Source organism: Telmatherina bonti (assembly GCF_933228915.1).
Source record: "Telmatherina bonti genome assembly, chromosome: 5".
Lineage (NCBI taxonomy): Eukaryota > Metazoa > Chordata > Actinopteri > Atheriniformes > Telmatherinidae > Telmatherina > Telmatherina bonti.
Window position 1 is genome coordinate 15,231,153 of NC_136623.1, and position 17,789 is coordinate 15,248,941.

At 37.7% G+C, this 17,789-nt stretch overlaps 1 protein-coding gene across 1 annotated transcript; it reads left to right on the forward strand.

Moving 5' to 3' along the window:
• The first annotated feature begins 4,705 nt into the window (after positions 1 to 4,705).
• Positions 4,706 to 15,296, forward strand: akirin1 (akirin 1). The gene is made up of 5 exons (XM_079241007.1): positions 4,706 to 5,073; positions 12,514 to 12,660; positions 13,668 to 13,796; positions 14,581 to 14,652; positions 14,766 to 15,296. The coding sequence occupies exons 1-5, from the start codon at positions 4,869 to 4,871 to the stop codon at positions 14,774 to 14,776; spliced, it is 564 nt and encodes a 187-aa protein (XP_079097133.1). The 5' UTR covers positions 4,706 to 4,868; the 3' UTR covers positions 14,777 to 15,296.
• Positions 15,297 to 17,789: the final 2,493 nt, after the last annotated feature.

The following is a 17,789-nucleotide window of genomic DNA, read 5'->3' on the forward strand; positions in this document are numbered from 1 at the left end:
TGAAAATGGGCTGCACGGTGGCGCAGTGGTTAGCACTGTGGCCTCACAGCAAGAAGGTCACTGGTTCAATCCTTGGCTGGTTTGGTCAGTGGCCTTTCTGTGTGGAGTTTGCATGTTCTCCCCATGTATGCATGGGTTCTCTCTGGGTACTCCAGCTTCCTCCCACCATCCAAAGACATGCATGTTAGGTTAATTGGTCACTCTAAATTGCCCCTAGGAGTGAGTGTGAGTGTGGTTGTTCATCTCTCTGTGTGGCCCTGCAATGGACTGGCAAGCTGTCCAGGGTGTACCCTGCCTGTCGCCCAAAGCTGGCTGGGATAGGCTCCAGCTTCCCCACAACCCTGAATTGGAATAAGCAGTTTGGAAAATGAATGAATGATTAATAAAAATATTTTTCATTTTCATTCATTTCATTCAGTTATTTCACCCCTATCATGCAAATTCATAACAGCAGAGGAGATCTCCAGCAGAGTCTGGAAGGGCAGGGGTGAGAGGACAGGACAGTGACACAAACGCACAATATGATCATTAATCCAGCTGTTCCTGCTGCAGGGGAGGCAAAGAATAAATGCAGAGGGAATGAAAGTATTTACAGTCACGGAAAGCAAAGAGAGGACAGATGCTCTGGGCATCATGAGAGTTTATTTTGCAGTGAAGGCTTACGGCAACAAAACTAAAGGGAAGGCTTAAGGTCACCTCAGCCCATCCTTAACTATAATCTTCTTAACTAGGCCCGATCTTAATAATGATAGTAATAATAATTTTTTTGCTCCATTCTAAGAGAGGGGGCTCAATGTTATGTAGGTACAATAAGGCTTTTCCTGCAGTGTCGTCAAAAATAACTTCAATGTTCCCCAAAGTTGTGCAGGCCAAGGTAATTCCATCCAGGGAAAATAAAGGCATACATGGTGGTAGATTGTAAGGGTTATCATTAACTTGGCATGAATGTAATATATATATATTCACAAATTGGAAAAGACTGAGTTTAATTAGGGATTCTGTGGTCAGAATTGGAATGGGGAGGTCTGCATAAGAATAATTCCACTTTAAATACCATAAATGCAATCGTTAAGAACAAAGCAAGTATTTACTGTAAACTACTATGTCTAATATGTTCGCTTGATCTCTTTGATCCTCATTTCAATAATCCAACACGAACATTTATTCTGTACAGTCAGCCAAACTCCTGACTTTATGGCGGGTTTGTTGCTTCTTTATATTCGACTGTATTGATGGTCTTCTGTTCATACAGGAACAGAGGACCCTGTGGGTGGGCTATCTGTACTGCAGAGATGAATACCAGGACCCCACAAAAACTCCCTCACACATGACAGTGTCAAACAATGCTCACCACAGGAAACCAAGCAGTGTGCAGAGGTGAATGGGGTACATGCTAGGAAGAGCGTGAACACAGACACTAGAACAGTCTTCGCAATAGTAACAATGGCAGCAGTAGCAGAGCATGTACTCACATGTGTACGTAATCACAAAAAGTCTAAAAACACTTAAAGGTCTACTGTTGGAAACTTTTAACAACATTTGATTTCTCTTTCATATTGAGTGATGAAGAAATAAAAATGACTTAAATTAGGCTCCGTGTCTGTTTTTAAGCAAATTATGCAGGCAGATCATGAACATCACCATCAAGAGAGAAAGAAAGAAAAAATTGGAAATATCTTTCATTTCTAATCTTTATCACTAAATCCACTAAAAATTTATGAGAAAACCCATAACTGCGTGTCAGGGGATGGCATATAGGGAACAAAGGGTGTGCATGGTGTTTTTGTACTTTGTTTAGCTACTAAAAGTCATATAAACAAATTCAAATCTAAATTACAGCCGTGTAATTAACTGTGCTATTTTGAGAGTTGGCATTTATAATATTTTGCCAACCTGATTTGTGTAAAAATGGCTCTAAAGGCAGCAGCAGAATACTAACAACCAAAGCAACTAAATAATATAGTGGCGCAGATAAGCAGAGGACTCTATTAGAGTTGTACTGCTCTTCTTTACTGTCATATACTGCTACATACTGACAGTTCTAAAGATATTGTCAAATATCATTTCCAACTTATAGATGCAACTTATAATACACAGTAAATCATTTTATTCTAGCCACGTGTTTAGTTCATTTTTACACATATGTATGCCACTGATATCTATGAATGGGATGTTCATACTTTTTAAAGTTTATGTAAAATTCTCCACTAAGTTTTATTTTCTAATTTAACTCATAAAGTCCCAAAGCGACATCTGTTCAACATCTTTGTTTGATCATTTGACCATGTGTGTTTGTTGTGACATCAATTCCAAGATGATGGTGTGCTTGCTTCGACAACACCTGTTGCAAAACAAGCCCATTTTTGAGAGCTTGCTTTTTTTCTTTCTTTTTTTTTTTAATCATCAAATGTATGTTTCAAGCTATTTAACAAGATTAATGTTTAATAACAAGTCCTAGATTATATCTAAGCTGTTGTTGTCACATGCGTTTAGCAAATTTACATTTAACAAGTTATAGAAATATCCTCGTGACTGTGACATGTATGTCACATCAGGCTTTTAGTTTTTAGTTTAATCAAGAAAACTGGCATGTGATGTCTTCTTCACAATAAGCAAAAATGTGAACAACTGTTCCATCATTTGGCCTAATTCTGACAGTTTTACTTATATTTCATATTACTAAATACAATGCATATTCAAACTAGTATTAGCACACAGTCAAACAAATGAGTGCAACCGGCTAATATTTTCTCAAGTCACTTGAATTTAGATAAATAGATAGATAGATAGATAGATAGATAGATAGATAGATAAATAGATAGATAGATAGATAGATAGATAGATAGATAGATAGATAGATAGATAGATAGATAGATAGATGGATCCAGGTGCATCCAGTGTTTCAGACAGTGTTGAATTATTCTGATGAAGCACAACAACCAAACATGAACAAGGAACAAAGAAAATCATTGTCCTACAGAAATCTATGATATTATAAGATTTTACTTCTGCTGCTCCTTATTTCATTCAACTTTAAACTTGAAAATATGTTGAGATTTTAAAATGCGTTTTGATCTATTGAATGAAATTAATGAATTAAGAAAGAACAGAATGTTGTACTTCCAGGTGATCTTAGAGAATTTTCATAACATAAATGTTAAAAATGACTGAGGAACAAACAAATTTTATAGAGTAAAAAAAATAAGCATGGGTCATTTTCAAATGACAGGAAGTCATGCATACTGGGAAAATGACAATAGGTGTCCCATGGTGGCTGTCTATACGTCATGTGACCATTTTCAGACCTTGCTGGCATCTCTTGATGCTACGTCATTGCCACAATTAACATATGTTGAGAAGCTAGTTGAAAAGTCCTGTGACATTACACAGACATATATTTGATTAGTTTACTTGTTATAATAATTACCTCTGCCAAGGAGGTTATGGTTTTGCCTACATTTATGCGTTTGTCGATTTGTCAGCAACTTCACACAAAAACTGCCTGGTGGATTTTGGTGATTTTTTTTTTTTTTTTAGAGTAATTCTCGGTCCAACTTAGATTTCATTAAACTTTAGGAGGGATCTGGAAAGAACTGTGGACACAGGCATTTTTAAAACAGTTTGTAACAATGTGGATGGAAATGAGCTGCTTCATGGAAGTCTGCGTTCTCCAAGTACTTTTGAACTAAGAAGCTTTGGTTTTTAATAATTGTTAAATAATAAATAAGCAATAATAAATAATTCTGGTTTAAAATGCTACATAAAAATGGCAAGCTGAGTTATTTTAATTTATTAAACAAATTTACCAAAACGCCCATATGTGGCAAAGACATCACAAAACAAATCTTTGGCAATAACCAGTGGTGATCCAAACTTTAAAAAAAATTTTTTTTAAGTATGCAAGGGTTTTTTATCGGGCATCACTTTTGTAAGGAGATACTACTGTATAGTGCCTTCCACTTGTAGAAAGTAATACAGATTCAAGTTACAATGCATGGTAAATTATTTTATTCTAGCTATGTGTTTGGTTCAACTTACAAACATTAATGCTACAGATGGAACAGCGGTGATCGAGTGCACTGGCACCCTTCCACTGAGAAAAGGGGGAAAAAAATACATCTGTCACTAAAATGAGTTGAAATTGATCAAAATAAATAAATAAATAAATGCAATACAAACGAAATGAAAATCCTAAAATTGTCTTTTGGACTGTGTAATTTTGAGATGACATAGCTGTGAATTGGCATTCCACAAATAATCTCACTGTTCTGCATATTTTTGTGTAGTTTTGGACCACATTCGGCGGTTATTTGTCTTTCTCTGGAAAATATACAACTCCCCCCTCAAAAAAATGACGTTGATGTGTTCAATTTTGATCTTCCTGCTTTTCTTTTTTCTACTTTCTTGATCGCCTCCACCAGACGTCTCATGAACCCTCTATTGGAGTTCAACAAGGAGGGCTCAACAACAACACTGGGGGTGAACGAAAAGAAATGACAATGTAAAATCAGCAATAAAAAGCATAAATTAGGATTTCTGTCAAAATTTAATCATAAATTAGCTTAAAAACAAATTTGAAAATATTTGAATGAAAAAAATATCAATATTACATTTTAAATTGGTAGAAATGTTTACATACCCCCCTGTTTTTGGTGATGGTAGCACCCGCTATTGTGACGTTTTAAAAATTCAGCAGGCACGGTCGGCCGTTGGCTTACTACTCAGAGAAGAAAATCCGTTGTTGTGGAGAGGAAGAAAGGCGAACAAGAAATTCAAGGAACGTTTATTATACAAAAGGGAGCTTCAAACCCCAATATTGCGGGTTGTTTTTTCCTCTCCAAATTATTTCATCTGTTTCTTTAGCTATCATGGCTTGTGGAGCTACGTTAAAGCGGTCGATGGAGTTTGAGGCCCTCCTCAGTCCCCAGTCACCCAAGCGGAGAAGGTGCAATCCACTACCGGGGACGCCAGGCACTCCGTCGCCACAAAGATGCAACCTCCGTCCCCCTGTCGACAGCCCAGCGCATTCGATGTCTCCTCAGACCATTGGAGGCGAACACAGGCTCACTCCAGGTATAGATTAGATTTAAATTTCATGTATTTTTCTGCGTTTCAGGGTGGGTGTCATGGGGGAGGGGGTTTGGGTGGAGTGGATAGCTAGCTACTTGAGGGAATCAGAATAGAGGTTGAAGCTTAGCTTAGCTCAGCTAATGTCAGGAGGGGCAATGCTGTCGCTGTGTTTACAGTGTCAGATAATTTAATTAATCACACTACATCAGTAGACACACCGAAAGCAGAACTGGTTGGTGGCGCCTTGCCAGGTCTGAGTTAAGTTGGGCAGGCTAATGTTAAAGTATTGCATTCAGAGTACCTCTACCAAATCTTTTATCATCCTTGTGAGTATACATTATATATGTGTGTATGCATGTGTATGTATATATGCATATGTGTGTGTGTCAAATACTTTGACACTTAATAGTCTAATCTGGCGTGGCTCTCAAACACAAATGTCACCACAGCAGCCATTATAACAGGCCGTTAATTAGGAGCTGCCTGGGTAATGTTTCTTGGCAGTAATGCCACAATTGTCTTGCACTGAAAGTGGGGGGTTGACCATTATGCGCCACAACCACTTCTTGTCCTTGGCAAGCCTGGAAGGTATTGTTCATTTCTTTTATGCCTATACCCTACTCTTCAATTGACTTGAAAATGCAGCTTCACTGAGAGTATTGGATGGGTGTGGGGTGCACAAGTAGACACAAGATAATTACTTGGAGGTCTCCACTGCAATCCAGTGGCTTATTGTATTTACCAGTCAGTAAGATCTTTGGCAGCAAGGAGGCCTAATCCTTGCACTCTTTTTTTTTTTTTTTTAAATTCCAGTTAAACATTGCTGGATGTCCTTGTAGTTTTATGGTTTCATAATCCCTGCAAGAAATCAAGAATTGCACTGGAGAAATAGCACAAATGTTTGTACCAGACCATGATGCTCTCTTCCCTGATTGTCTTTATGTTTCCCCATCTAAAAATGACTTATTGCAGAGTAATATATAATCATGAAAAGGGTTCTTTATGTGGTAGAAAGAGTACATTCTGGCACAAAACGGTGACAATTCCAGTGATGACAAAAGAAATCCAAAATGCTGTGATGGATTCCTCAAAACTTGTTTTATTAGCAAAAATTGTTTCAAGAATAAACCTTTTCCACCCCTCATATTGCTTGCGAAGTTCTTGATTGATATTTCTCCATCAATACTTTCTTGTCCAAAAAAACAACACAGTGTGATGCATGCATAGTGTGTTCTCCTTTCCTGCAACTTCTTTCCCAAAGTTTGGTTCTGGGGAATTCCAGTGTTATGAAAATGTCTTCAATAGACAGCGTCTTATTATCTAATATTAGAAAAAGGTGCGACACATCAATGGTGTTGATCACTGGAGTTATATTAGCATTATTAAATAAAAAGTTATGGGAGTTTGTGAGTTGAAAAAGCTTTGAGGCAGGCCCCCTTAACTCTGCCATACAACGCAAGTTTAGATAGTTGTTTCTTATGCAGCATTATTTAGGGAGAAGATTAAATTCCCCTCAAAAGATGAGTGATATGTTGGGTCTTGGTGGTCTGTAGTTATTAAAATAATAAATTACTGGAGTGCTGACTTTCACAATGCCTCTCTGGTGTAATTTAAGTCAAAAGGCAAAGTCTGTTGTTCCTGTTCCCATGTGCAGATTGTGACATAGATGGTAATGCAGAATGTTGTCGTAATTGAATTCTTGTGAAATGTATTTTACTTGTTTATAACTTCTATGATTAGCCCAAAAAAGAGGGAAAAAAAACATGAGCATGCAATGTGTTCTCATTGTAAAGTTTTCTCAATTTTGGCATCTGTACAGAAATGACTGTAAATTTTAAGTTGTAATGGAGTAATTTTTTCTTGCTCATCAGTCAAAAAATGATCTAGGGAAATGTCAATATTTAAAAAAAAACAAAACTCAAATTTGTCCTGTCAGTATTTGGCAGATTGATGATAGCCATTAGCCACTTATCTCATCTTTCAGGGCTCTTGTCTTTTCTGTAGTTTAAAGAATCTTCTCTTGTTGTCTGTGGAATAACTAAATTTAAATGTTTATGGCAGCCAATTGTAACACTACTTTTCGGAACATATTAAGGAAACTGTATGAAAATCTACAAAAAAAAATCTACAAGTGTTGACCCTGAAAATCCAATGATGTTGCACTTTTGTAACTTTTTGTGTTCATTGGCAAAAGGCTCTGATGCCACAAAGTGCATAGATGTTCCTGGATGTTTGTGCCTGCCCTGTGCCTGTAAAGAATCATCTAAAACATTTTTATATCCAAGCGGTGATAATCAAATCACTTGTTGCTTATTCCATTTTGTTGAGTTCCTGAAAATTTGTATAAAAGTCTGTCCATTTATTTGTGAGTTGTGTTGATAACAAACAAACAAACAAACAAACAAACCAACAGCACCGAAAACATAATCTCCACCATGGCAGATGTAAAAATGTATAATGGGACTGTGGGAGTGATCCAAACAATACACAGGGCAGTTCTGTGCATTCTGGAGGTGAGAATATATTTTATTGCTATTGCTCCTATTGTTTGTGCAGTTTTGTTTATTTTATAGATTTATATCAGACTAGTTATGCCGAGATCATTGGGTATGATGTTGCATAAATGACAATAGGTTGAGCCAGCTCCATCTTGAACTCCGTGTTAACAAGCCATCAAACTTCTTGTGTATACCATTGCAGCCTCTCTAGCTGAATCTGAGCATAGCAGCTGCAAACTTGAAGTAATGGAGATTTGTGTGCTCCAGAAATGAGGACCAGATACCTGGTATTAACACTCACCTTCAGTGAAAGAGGTCCCCCAGGGGAGTGGCACTGCAAACCTGCCTTTCTGATGTGGCTTGCCAACTGAAAGCAATTTTGCATTTGGCAAAAGGTCAGCTGTGCTCCCTCCCACCCTTCTCTACCCACACAAGCTTTCCAGTCAGGTTTGCCTGTGGATAGGAAGGCTTTGCCTACAGGCGAAAAACGGGAATCTGACACTTCCATGGTGTCTTCAGGTAAAAGTTTTGTCATGTGGTTCATCCACTCCACTTGCCTTAACCTATTAAGTCTTCGGGTGGGGCTAGTGCTTTGGAATGAAAAATGAATATATAAATAAGTATTTAAAAAAAAAAAAAAAGATTGGATCTGTTGTTTTTCTTGTGGTAAGTTATCTGAAAGATTTACTTTTCACGAGTCATCATTTAGACAACAGGCCTGAGGCAGGCTAGATGGCAAAGACCTCTGTTTACGAGAACCAAACTATTCAGACCTCTCTGGAAACTGTATTGTTCCTCTGAAGCAAGTTACTTGATAGTCTATTGTTGACTTGCCATTTCTTGTTTTTGCTACATTTAAACCAGTGGTGGTAAGTCTTTATTTCCTCATTGCACAGGGGCAACTTGAACTGACCCATGATATATTGCATCCCACTCCCAGGCATTTGGGACATTTGAAACCCAGCTCCCCCTGAAATCCTTTAGCAGTGGAGGGTGAAATGAAATGAGTCAGCTTTGTTTTCTCTCCAGCACCATGTCCAGTTTATCTGGCCGCTCTCTTGTTGTATTCACTGCGAGGCTTGTGCCTAAGCCTTTTAGCACAGGCTTTCTCAACTGCTTTCCCCAGGCTCCCGGAAGTCTCTGTGATTGATTGCTTGGCCTGATTTAGGCAGGGTCATTGTTACCACGCAACACCCACTGTTGAGCTCTGAGCAGTGAAGGGCTGGAATTGACATGCAACAGTAGAGGAATTTCTCTTTTCGGATGAGTCCAAGAGTAGTGATCCACCTGATTGTCTAACAGGTTTCCATTACTTTGAGTCTTAAATATGAATGCAGTTTGGATTAATGCACCAATGCTTTCCTAAAGTAGGAAATATGGTATGCTCAGCCTATCGGACGCATTCAGGCAACACTGTTCTCCCAAGTTTTTTTTTGCGTTAGGAGGCTAAACTTTTCTGCTGAACTTCATTCACATCTGCGCCAAATATTAGGAGTGGAAAAAATCAAATATCGTGATTTTTTTGCTTCACAACTTAAAAATAGATTTTTTTTTGTTTGGGGGGGAAAAAAATTAAATTAGTGAAAATAATCCATTATAAAATCTTTTGTCATTTAAAAAAAAAAAAAAAAAAAGTTTATCTTTTTTTTTTCACTTGTCTTCCTAGGCAATATAGTAGCAGAATGATGGTCTGGATACTGTTGTTTTTCCTAATTGAAATCAAGAAAAATTACTTTCAAAAAAAGTTTTGTACTTTTTTTTTTTGTTTTCAGTCTACAAAAATCCACAATACTGAGGAATTGTGGTAATCACAATTTAAATTGAATCTGCACCCAAAAAAATCGGAATAAATTCAAATCGGGCTGAAAGCATATCGTCACAGCCCTACCAAATATAATCGGTACGGCTACGTGATGTTTTTTAATTCGGACTTTTTGTGCCGCATTATAAAGTTATCCTTGGTTTTAGTTTTAATGGATGTTTAGTAGTAGTATCAAGCCAATCCGGAAAAATTAGCAGTTCTTGAAGCTTAGAAAGAATAGCTAGAGTTTTTGGATTTAGTCCAGTGAATCCAATGTAAGCCAATAAATCAGTGATGTACGTAGAGTTGTTTAGGATCTCAAACAGTGCTGAAAAACTAATAAGTTAGACACTGTGATATTAGCTTTTAGTATGTTGGTAGCCCAAAGTGACATTGTTGAAGTTTATGGAAATTCTTCTTCTTTACAAAAAAAAACTCTGCAGCAGAGGGCTGCTTAACCATTTTTGTTAACTAAATGTCACAGAATAGTAATGTTTGTTGATTTCTCTGGCAGACTCATTGACAAGATGATCATTATCGAATGAGACGTGAAGATTGACAACCCCAATACAAAATAAGGGTGATGTCCAAGAGGATGTGAATACGAACATTGATTTGCAGACATATTGAATTTCCCTTTGGGGATTAATAGTTTTTTTTTTTTTTTCCATTTCTATAGAAATAATAAAATTAGCTTTCAGAATACTGGCTGCATTAATAATTGATTATTAAACTGAGCAAGTGCTGTACAATTTTAACACCTGACAATTTGGTTTCACTTTATCTTTTAAGAAAAGCCATATGCTTCTTTTATCTGTCAAGCAAACGGATTAAACCCCACTGGTGGCGTCTCCTCATCATGATCTCCAGTTACTTTTAAGCACTTGTCCACGTAGACTTAATGCCTTCACATATGCTTCAACCCCTAATCTGTGCCAGGACTGAGACTGATCATTGATCTCTTATTACAGTCTCTCTCATGAACATCAGCTAGATAGACATCAGCCATTTTCCTTGATTCATTTTCAACTGATTGACTAAACTTTTATAATTTAACTTTTTTTTTTTTTTAAATTTCTAGCAAATTTCTAGACTTATGCTTAATGGAAATCAGTCTTTCAGTATACACATTTTTTCATTCAGAGCAAAATATTACCTCTGATTTAAGATAATTTTTGTTAAATATACTCATGCATTGTATAAATTGCACAAGTAAAATCTACTGACATCTTTATGTGCATAACACTCTGTTTTGGGTAATGTGACAGAGTCCCATTAGAGTTTGTATATTGGACTGTGTAGCTGACAATAGGTTGGGACTGTGAGGAATATCTCTGTGAAGTAAACAGCAGTGTAAGCCACTGTCCACAAATTTAATGTTTTTATATTGTCTGTCTGTGCTGTACAACATGGCCTTTATGAAGGCTGTAAAATCAAACCAGTTATTAGTTGTAAAGCAGAAGCGCCTCAGAACAGGATCCAACACCAGAGCAGTACCAACACCTAGTTGAAAAGTGGTGTTTGTGGATATTACATATTGGCAGCAGAGTATAAACAAAACCTCTGACACAGCAAATCCTCATGCATGAGAAAGTGGAATTTAAAAAAAAATTTATACTTTAATTAAAATGGATTTGGTGATGAAATGATCAATAATTAATGCTGCTAATAAAAGAAGATGGCTACCCTAAGATGGAGCCCCTTGGGCATGCGTATGGTGAGTGACTCTGCAGTGTCATGGATGTTGTTAACTGCAGCTAATCAAGTAGCACAACCAAATGATGATGTGAATATGGGAAGTTTTCAGAAGCCACACTGCATCCGCCAAGAAGGCACATGCTCAATAATGTGTAACCATGTATGAAGCAGACTATCCTTTAAAATCCAGCTTTATTAGACAGTTCAAACAGGTTTACAGATGAGCAGGCTAAATCATTAGCATGATTGCTCACCCTCTCTCCACCCAAGATAAATGAGGCACGGTTCCCCAGATAGAGGTGCAACATGTTCGCAGACTTCACTCCCTGTTTAAAAGGAGGAAGATAAAAGTCCTGCATCTGCTCCAGGTTATCAGCGCAGATGCAGGACCATGTTGTTTTTCACTTGTTTCTCCCAGGCCTTATCACTGTGTCAGTATTCCCAGTCACTCGTGCCCATACTGGTGGTTTGAACAAATAAGTTATTAGTTTGTGAAATTATAAATACAAACTAATCTGCTTTACATATTTTTTTTTAATCACTTCAGTGTAGAATTTTGTTCTTCCTACATAAACTAGGTTACTATGCTGCATGCAGATAAAATCCTCCAACTATCTGTTCCACAACTAAACCTGCTTTAGAGGAATGGAAGGCTTTTACTTTGTTACAGCTTGGTTAAGATTGTGATTTATGCTGCTACTTCACCCCAAACCTTTCCTCCAGCTGTAGCTTGGCAGGATGCCGACATGCAAAACTTAGAGAAATGAAAGCGATTGTCACGAGATCAGATTGTGTGTTTTAGGTCAGCTGTGTAAGTATTTGTTGCAGCTGTAGCAGCTGTTTTACAAATGTGGGTCTTTTATCCACATCACTGTTTTCTGTTGGTGGATGTGTGGTGGTGGTTTTTTTTTTTTTTAAGGCCACACTGGGTGGGAAGAAACACAGGAAGTGAAAACTATTCATGTTCATCTGAAGACGACTGGATGATTGTAGTTTCCTGTAATAGTTCTGTTTATTCTGGAATAGATCCAGTATTGTGTGATTGTGATTAATGCAAACCTTAAAACACGCTAAAGATCAAACCAGTAGTTTCATTCCAGGAATTAAAAGCTCGTCTATTTATGGTACAGCAATACTGCTACATAAGGTAATGTTCAGTTCAAATATCCCTTTTACTTGTTTTAATAAATGAAAATAAAATGGAAACCTAACACCTGAGAGAGTCATTTAGATCTAAAGTTTGGCACACTTCATCAGGTTTTATATTTATACATGACATTTGTTGGGATCTTCTTTATGTCACATTGGGGAAAATGGGGAATGAAAAGTACACATTTTTTTGTCCCGTTTGGGAGACTACTGGAGCCACTGTTTATGTCACAGTTCACATTGATTGGAAAATGCAGATGTTCTTACGCCTTGCCTTTTGTGGCTTTTTTTCTCCAGAGCAAATCTTCCAGAACCTCCGTCAGGAGTACAGCCGGATCCAGAGGCGACGGCAGCTGGAAGGCGCCTTCAACCAGGCTGAGGCGTGTAGCACCGGTGACGCCCCCAGCCCCAGTTCCTCCCTTAACGCTCCCGCATCCCCACCAGGTAGGAGAGCTTCCCAGAAGCTGTGCATTAGCCCCTCCACTGTCCTGTATGCACACTTTGACTCCTCAAATGAAGTCTACTTGGTTTGCTGCAGATATAGAGCAAACTGTTACTTTTGTGCTGTTTAGCGCACATTGCATCAACTCCCCAGCTGTTAATGCTTGTAAGGTTTTGATTTAGTCCTGTGTTTTAGATGGTGGGGATCAAAAGTAAGGTTAATTTTATTTTGTGAACAAGTCAACACCATCTAGTTAATAAAAATGAATGTAAATACAATATAAATGGATGCTGTCTGTTTCTAAATGATTTTTTTGAATAATTGTGGACCAAACCAAAGTGCCTTCGCAGGTGGAAATTACTGAGTTTTGTAACTGTGTGTGCTAGATAACCTGAATTTTTCCAAAAGCATTTTAATATTGTTTAAAAGGGAAAAATATAATAACTATGTATGTTGGTTTCTTTCGTGTCATATCCTCCTTGATTTGCTCGTTCATATCTGATATGATACATAAAGCGTTTTTGTCTCTACTATTTGGGAACAGTAAAACCTTTTCAAGCCTGAAGGTCGATTAGCCAGTTAATTTGTGCAATGTCATTTAAAACCTCGGCCTTCAGGCTCCTATGGAGGAGTGACTTGTACATCACCATGACTGTATTGTCTGTAACCTAGCCTCATTCTGTCTCCAAGGCCGCTGTTAAACCGCCGTCCTTGCTCTGCCATCCGGCATTGTGATTTACACACATTTTAGACTGTTCAGATTATAACAAACCTCAAAGACATCTAGGTAATGAATCACGAAGCTAAAGCCAGCTCCATTTTCAGTCCAACACTGCTTTAGTGCTGCATGACCCTGTTGGTCTGGCACTGAAGGCAGAGCTGTAAATTTTGCTTCTGGTCCAGCATTTAGAAGTTTATGTGTCTGACTTAATGCTGCACTGAACATTCAAGCGAGTTTACTTTTTTTTTTACCCTTCTACTTATGACGAGATTTTTTTTTCTTTTCTAGGTGCCTCAAGGAAGGACCAGCCCTCGTTTACACTGAGGCAGGTTAGCTACCTGTGTGAGCGTCTGCTCAAAGACCACGAGGAGAAGATCCGAGAGGAGTACGAACAGATCCTTAACACAAAACTTGCGGGTAAAAATAAATAAATAAATGAATAAATCACCCTTATTTGAATATATTGCACAAACCATATTACTTTAATACCAAGAGATTCATTTAGCAGTGAATTGCAGCATTGACGAGGAAACACCCTGTCTGTAAAGAATAGCACTTATAATTCTCTTATGACCATTAATCTGCTGACTTGTGTAGTTTCATTCATTTGTGTAGTTTCATGCATTTGTCACCCTTTTTTTTATACCATCACAGCAAACAGGGACTGAATGAGAATGTTTATTAGTAGCTGGAGTGAAGTGTCCTGAAGGAACACAGTTGTTAAGCAGCTGCAGTAAAACAGTTTTCACTTGTATGGCCACTTTAAAGCAGCTACATGTATGAATAAACATGTTTTTCTCTTTGTTTTTGCTTTTAATTGTTCACATAGTTCCTCCTATCCCAAAACCCTGAATGTTTCCCAGGTTTAAGAGCCAGACAAAAGCAGAGTCTTTTGCAGCACATCTTCATCACAGTTGTCAGTTTATTTATTCTTGGCTAGTAGATGGATATCCTGGCGCTGATCATGCAGCTTTAAAGTGCATTATCGCTAACTAGTAGACTGGTGTGTCGAGGGTTACGCAGCTGGCTCTGTAGGTGAATCCCCTGAAAATGTCATGCTCATCACAGATTGACGTCATTTTAATTGCATCTAACTTTAAGACCATTCTTTGACCCTGTCCTAGTGAGCTCCCTAAAGGTTAGCTTTTATAAGTAGTTTACTAAAAACATTACAAACACCTTCATCTTCCTCTCTTTTCAGAACAATATGAATCTTTTGTGAAATTCACACAAGACCAGATCATGCGAAGATACGGGGCCCGGCCTGCTAGTTGTAAGTTCATGTTTGCGTTGTAGACAAAGTTTCTGTCTTCTATATTTTTGCTTAGCCTCTGTTTTGAGTGTAAAAGCTCTTGTTTACTGTAGAAATTGTTTACTGTGTTTCAGATGTCTCCTGAGCTCACATCAGTGTGTGACCACGGCTTCCTCTCACAAGACGGCTGCTCTTCTACTGCCCCCCACACACAGTTGATTTGCATTTTATTTCCCTAATACTCCCCCACGTCCCCTCCTCTGAGAGTATGGGTGCCATGGTTTATCCACTTTTTTAATCCAAAAATTGGTTTCTTACTTCCAAACTATTGCTGCTGGCCAAAAATGAGAAGAATCTGAAAGGTAAACTTTGTACAAACTTATTTTTCTCTCCCAGCCCCCTTTTTGTCTTTTTTTTTTTTCTTTTTTTTTTTTAAAATTTCTTTCCCTGTCACTAGGCTTATTCCAGACATCCTGAAAACTGGAGATGTTTGTCAAATCTTTTGCTGGCGCTGTAGAAAAAGCTTATTGGCTAGTGATGATTCTGTATAACCTTCCAGCAGCTGTATTTAATGGCTCCTGCCTTTCACTGTTTCCCACATTTCTCCCCCTCTTCCTACCAGCCTTACCTTCCTTCTCCCAACTCTACCTGAGAATGTGGATTTTTCTCCCTTTTGAAGAAAAAAATAAAAGTTCTGTGACTGAATCTTGTGTTGAATATTTGCATTTATTTAACTACACATTTTAGTCTGTTAAGAAAATTTATTACACCCTCACAACTCCTGTCAACAATTTCCACACCAACTTTTTGCCTTTGATTCACCCTCCACTGAAACATATCAACCATATCCATTGTTTTGTACGTGGTTACTCCAGTTACTGCTTGTAGATGCACACTGGACAGGTTATCGGTCCATCGCAGGATCAGTATGAAGACGCATAAGATATCAAACCTCATAAATAAGGGTTAAGTGGATTTGATTCACCACTATAACACCTATATGATTATATCTTGCTGAGATAATGCTAGATTCAGATTTTTTTTAAAAATGTATTTGAAAATAAAAATTTTCACAGAATAATCTGCATGAATTTTGGCAGCCCCATGAAAAACACTGAATCACGCTGTCATTGAATTGTACTTTATAAACAGGCTTGCCCAAAAAAAGAAGTATATGGAGTTCTCTAGATATATTTATAAATGGATAGATATTTGTTTTTATAATGATCTGGGAACCCTCTGAAAATGCAGAAGGAACTCTGGTGTCAGGATATCCAGTTTGGTAAAGACTGGTCAGAGTAACCTGCCCCAGCTGACATGGTCTACTAAAACCTAATGTATTTATCACTTTGGGCAGTTTTCATGCACAGATAGCAGAAACTCGTGGTTTTGTGGAATGCAAATTATAGTGTGTTCTTTTTTTCTTTAAATATGATGGGATACGTCACTCCTTCCTACAGAGAACTTTAAATGTCCTAGCAGCATTTAGACAGTATAAAGGCTACAGGGCATGGGGGATGAGCGATCTCATGTAGGAGGACAGTGAACACAGCCTACTGCTGAGGCTCCTCTTCTGGAGACGTCTCTTTGATTGGGCTTTTCTGACATTTTATGCACAAACTAGAATATCTCTCATTAATGAAATAAAATTTAAAAAATAATCAACAGATGACACACAATTTATCTTTTCTTTGTATCCAATTTAAAGTTTTCTTTTTTATTTAGCTCAAATCTTAAAAAAAAAAAAAAAAAAAAAAAAAAAAAAGGCAGAATGTCAGATATTATTGTAGAAAAACAGGTGAAACCAATAGATAAAGCTTATTGAAGAAACCCGGGGGCTGTTATATTTTGCAAATGTGTAATATAAAATAACCAAGCAGAATTGAGACGTACATGTAAATAAGTCACCAGAAATAAAGTTTGGTGCTTCCACTTTTAGTAATTATAGACAGTAGCGCCACCCTGTGGCGTATGAGGGTAATGCGTCAAATAAAATTCCCACTGACTTTGATACGCTTTATTAAGTGGATATTTAGTCATTTATTTGAATATTTACCATCAGTGGATCAACGATGGCCTTTTTTCTCCTCAGGTTATATGGGCTAATGGTGACAGTAATCCGTTTCTACCTGTAAATAGGGTCTGCATTGTCCGTGACGTCACTAAGCCCAGGTGCGACACCAGGAAACAGGTAGGTTGTTGATGTGGTGCAACAGTTTGGAGACATGGACGTCCAGACAGGACCTGAAGCTTATCTCTAGCTGGAAAAGGAGAGAGAAATCACCGGTGGTTTGTTTGTGTTGAGGAAGGAAGTGCTTTGCAGGGAAAAAAAACAAAACAAAACATGGAAGGACTATAATTATCTGCTAGTGCTCTCCTCTCTCTCTCTTTAATTTTTCCTCACAGGGACAGTTTGAAGGAAAACGCCCCGTGTGGTGACTGAAAACATAAGCTAATTCTGTTGAGAGAAAAAAAAATGGATAAGAAAGGGGAAAATATGGTTTGTGAGGTGATTTGAAGCCCGAAACAGCCTCGTAGTTCATAGTCTACAGTTCAGCTCGCGCCCCGACTCGTTTAAATAAGTCTAGAGGAATCTGAGGACCGTCTGGAGCACACTTCCTGTTAGAGGTTCAGGTGAGTAAGTCGGAATGATGCTCATTTCATTGTGTACTGGTGTACAAACGCAATGAAAAGTGACTTCGACTACATAATTTTTGACCAATCAACTAACCATCAGAATTAAAAAATTCATCAACGACGCCCAACAAACAGGAAACGCTGCCGCTCCTCTACGTCTGCTGTAAACCAGCAGAGAGAAAGAGTTGAACAGTTCAGTGAAATATGATGTTTTACACCTTTTCTTACTGCATGATGTTCTTCATCAGAGGACATATTAAGATACAATGACTGATACTTCTAAAAGCTTTACCCCTCATTCTGTCCATAACAAACTCTAAACAAATAACGTGACCAAAAACATTGAGGATCCGTTTGTTCAACATATCAGGCCAGGAACAAACAAACAAAAGAAAAGCAAACAATGAACAACATCAACATTAATAGATAATAAGTAGTGAATAGAAAATGAAAATGAAAAGCTAATACATAAATTATTACACTGACCAAGTTATCAGTTGATTCTAAAAGATAAAATGATT

What these genes read in the sequence shown, in the direction of transcription:
- akirin1 (XM_079241007.1), top strand. Translation starts at nt 4,869, where the DNA reads ATGGCTTGTGGAGCTACGTTAAAGCGGTCGATGGAGTTTGAGGCCCTC. An exon ending in CGAACACAGGCTCACTCCAG is followed by an intron (nt 5,074 to 12,513) that starts GTATAGATTAGA and finishes TTTTTTCTCCAG; the next exon opens with AGCAAATCTTCCAGAACCTC. An exon ending in CGCTCCCGCATCCCCACCAG is followed by an intron (nt 12,661 to 13,667) that starts GTAGGAGAGCTT and finishes TTTCTTTTCTAG; the next exon opens with GTGCCTCAAGGAAGGACCAG.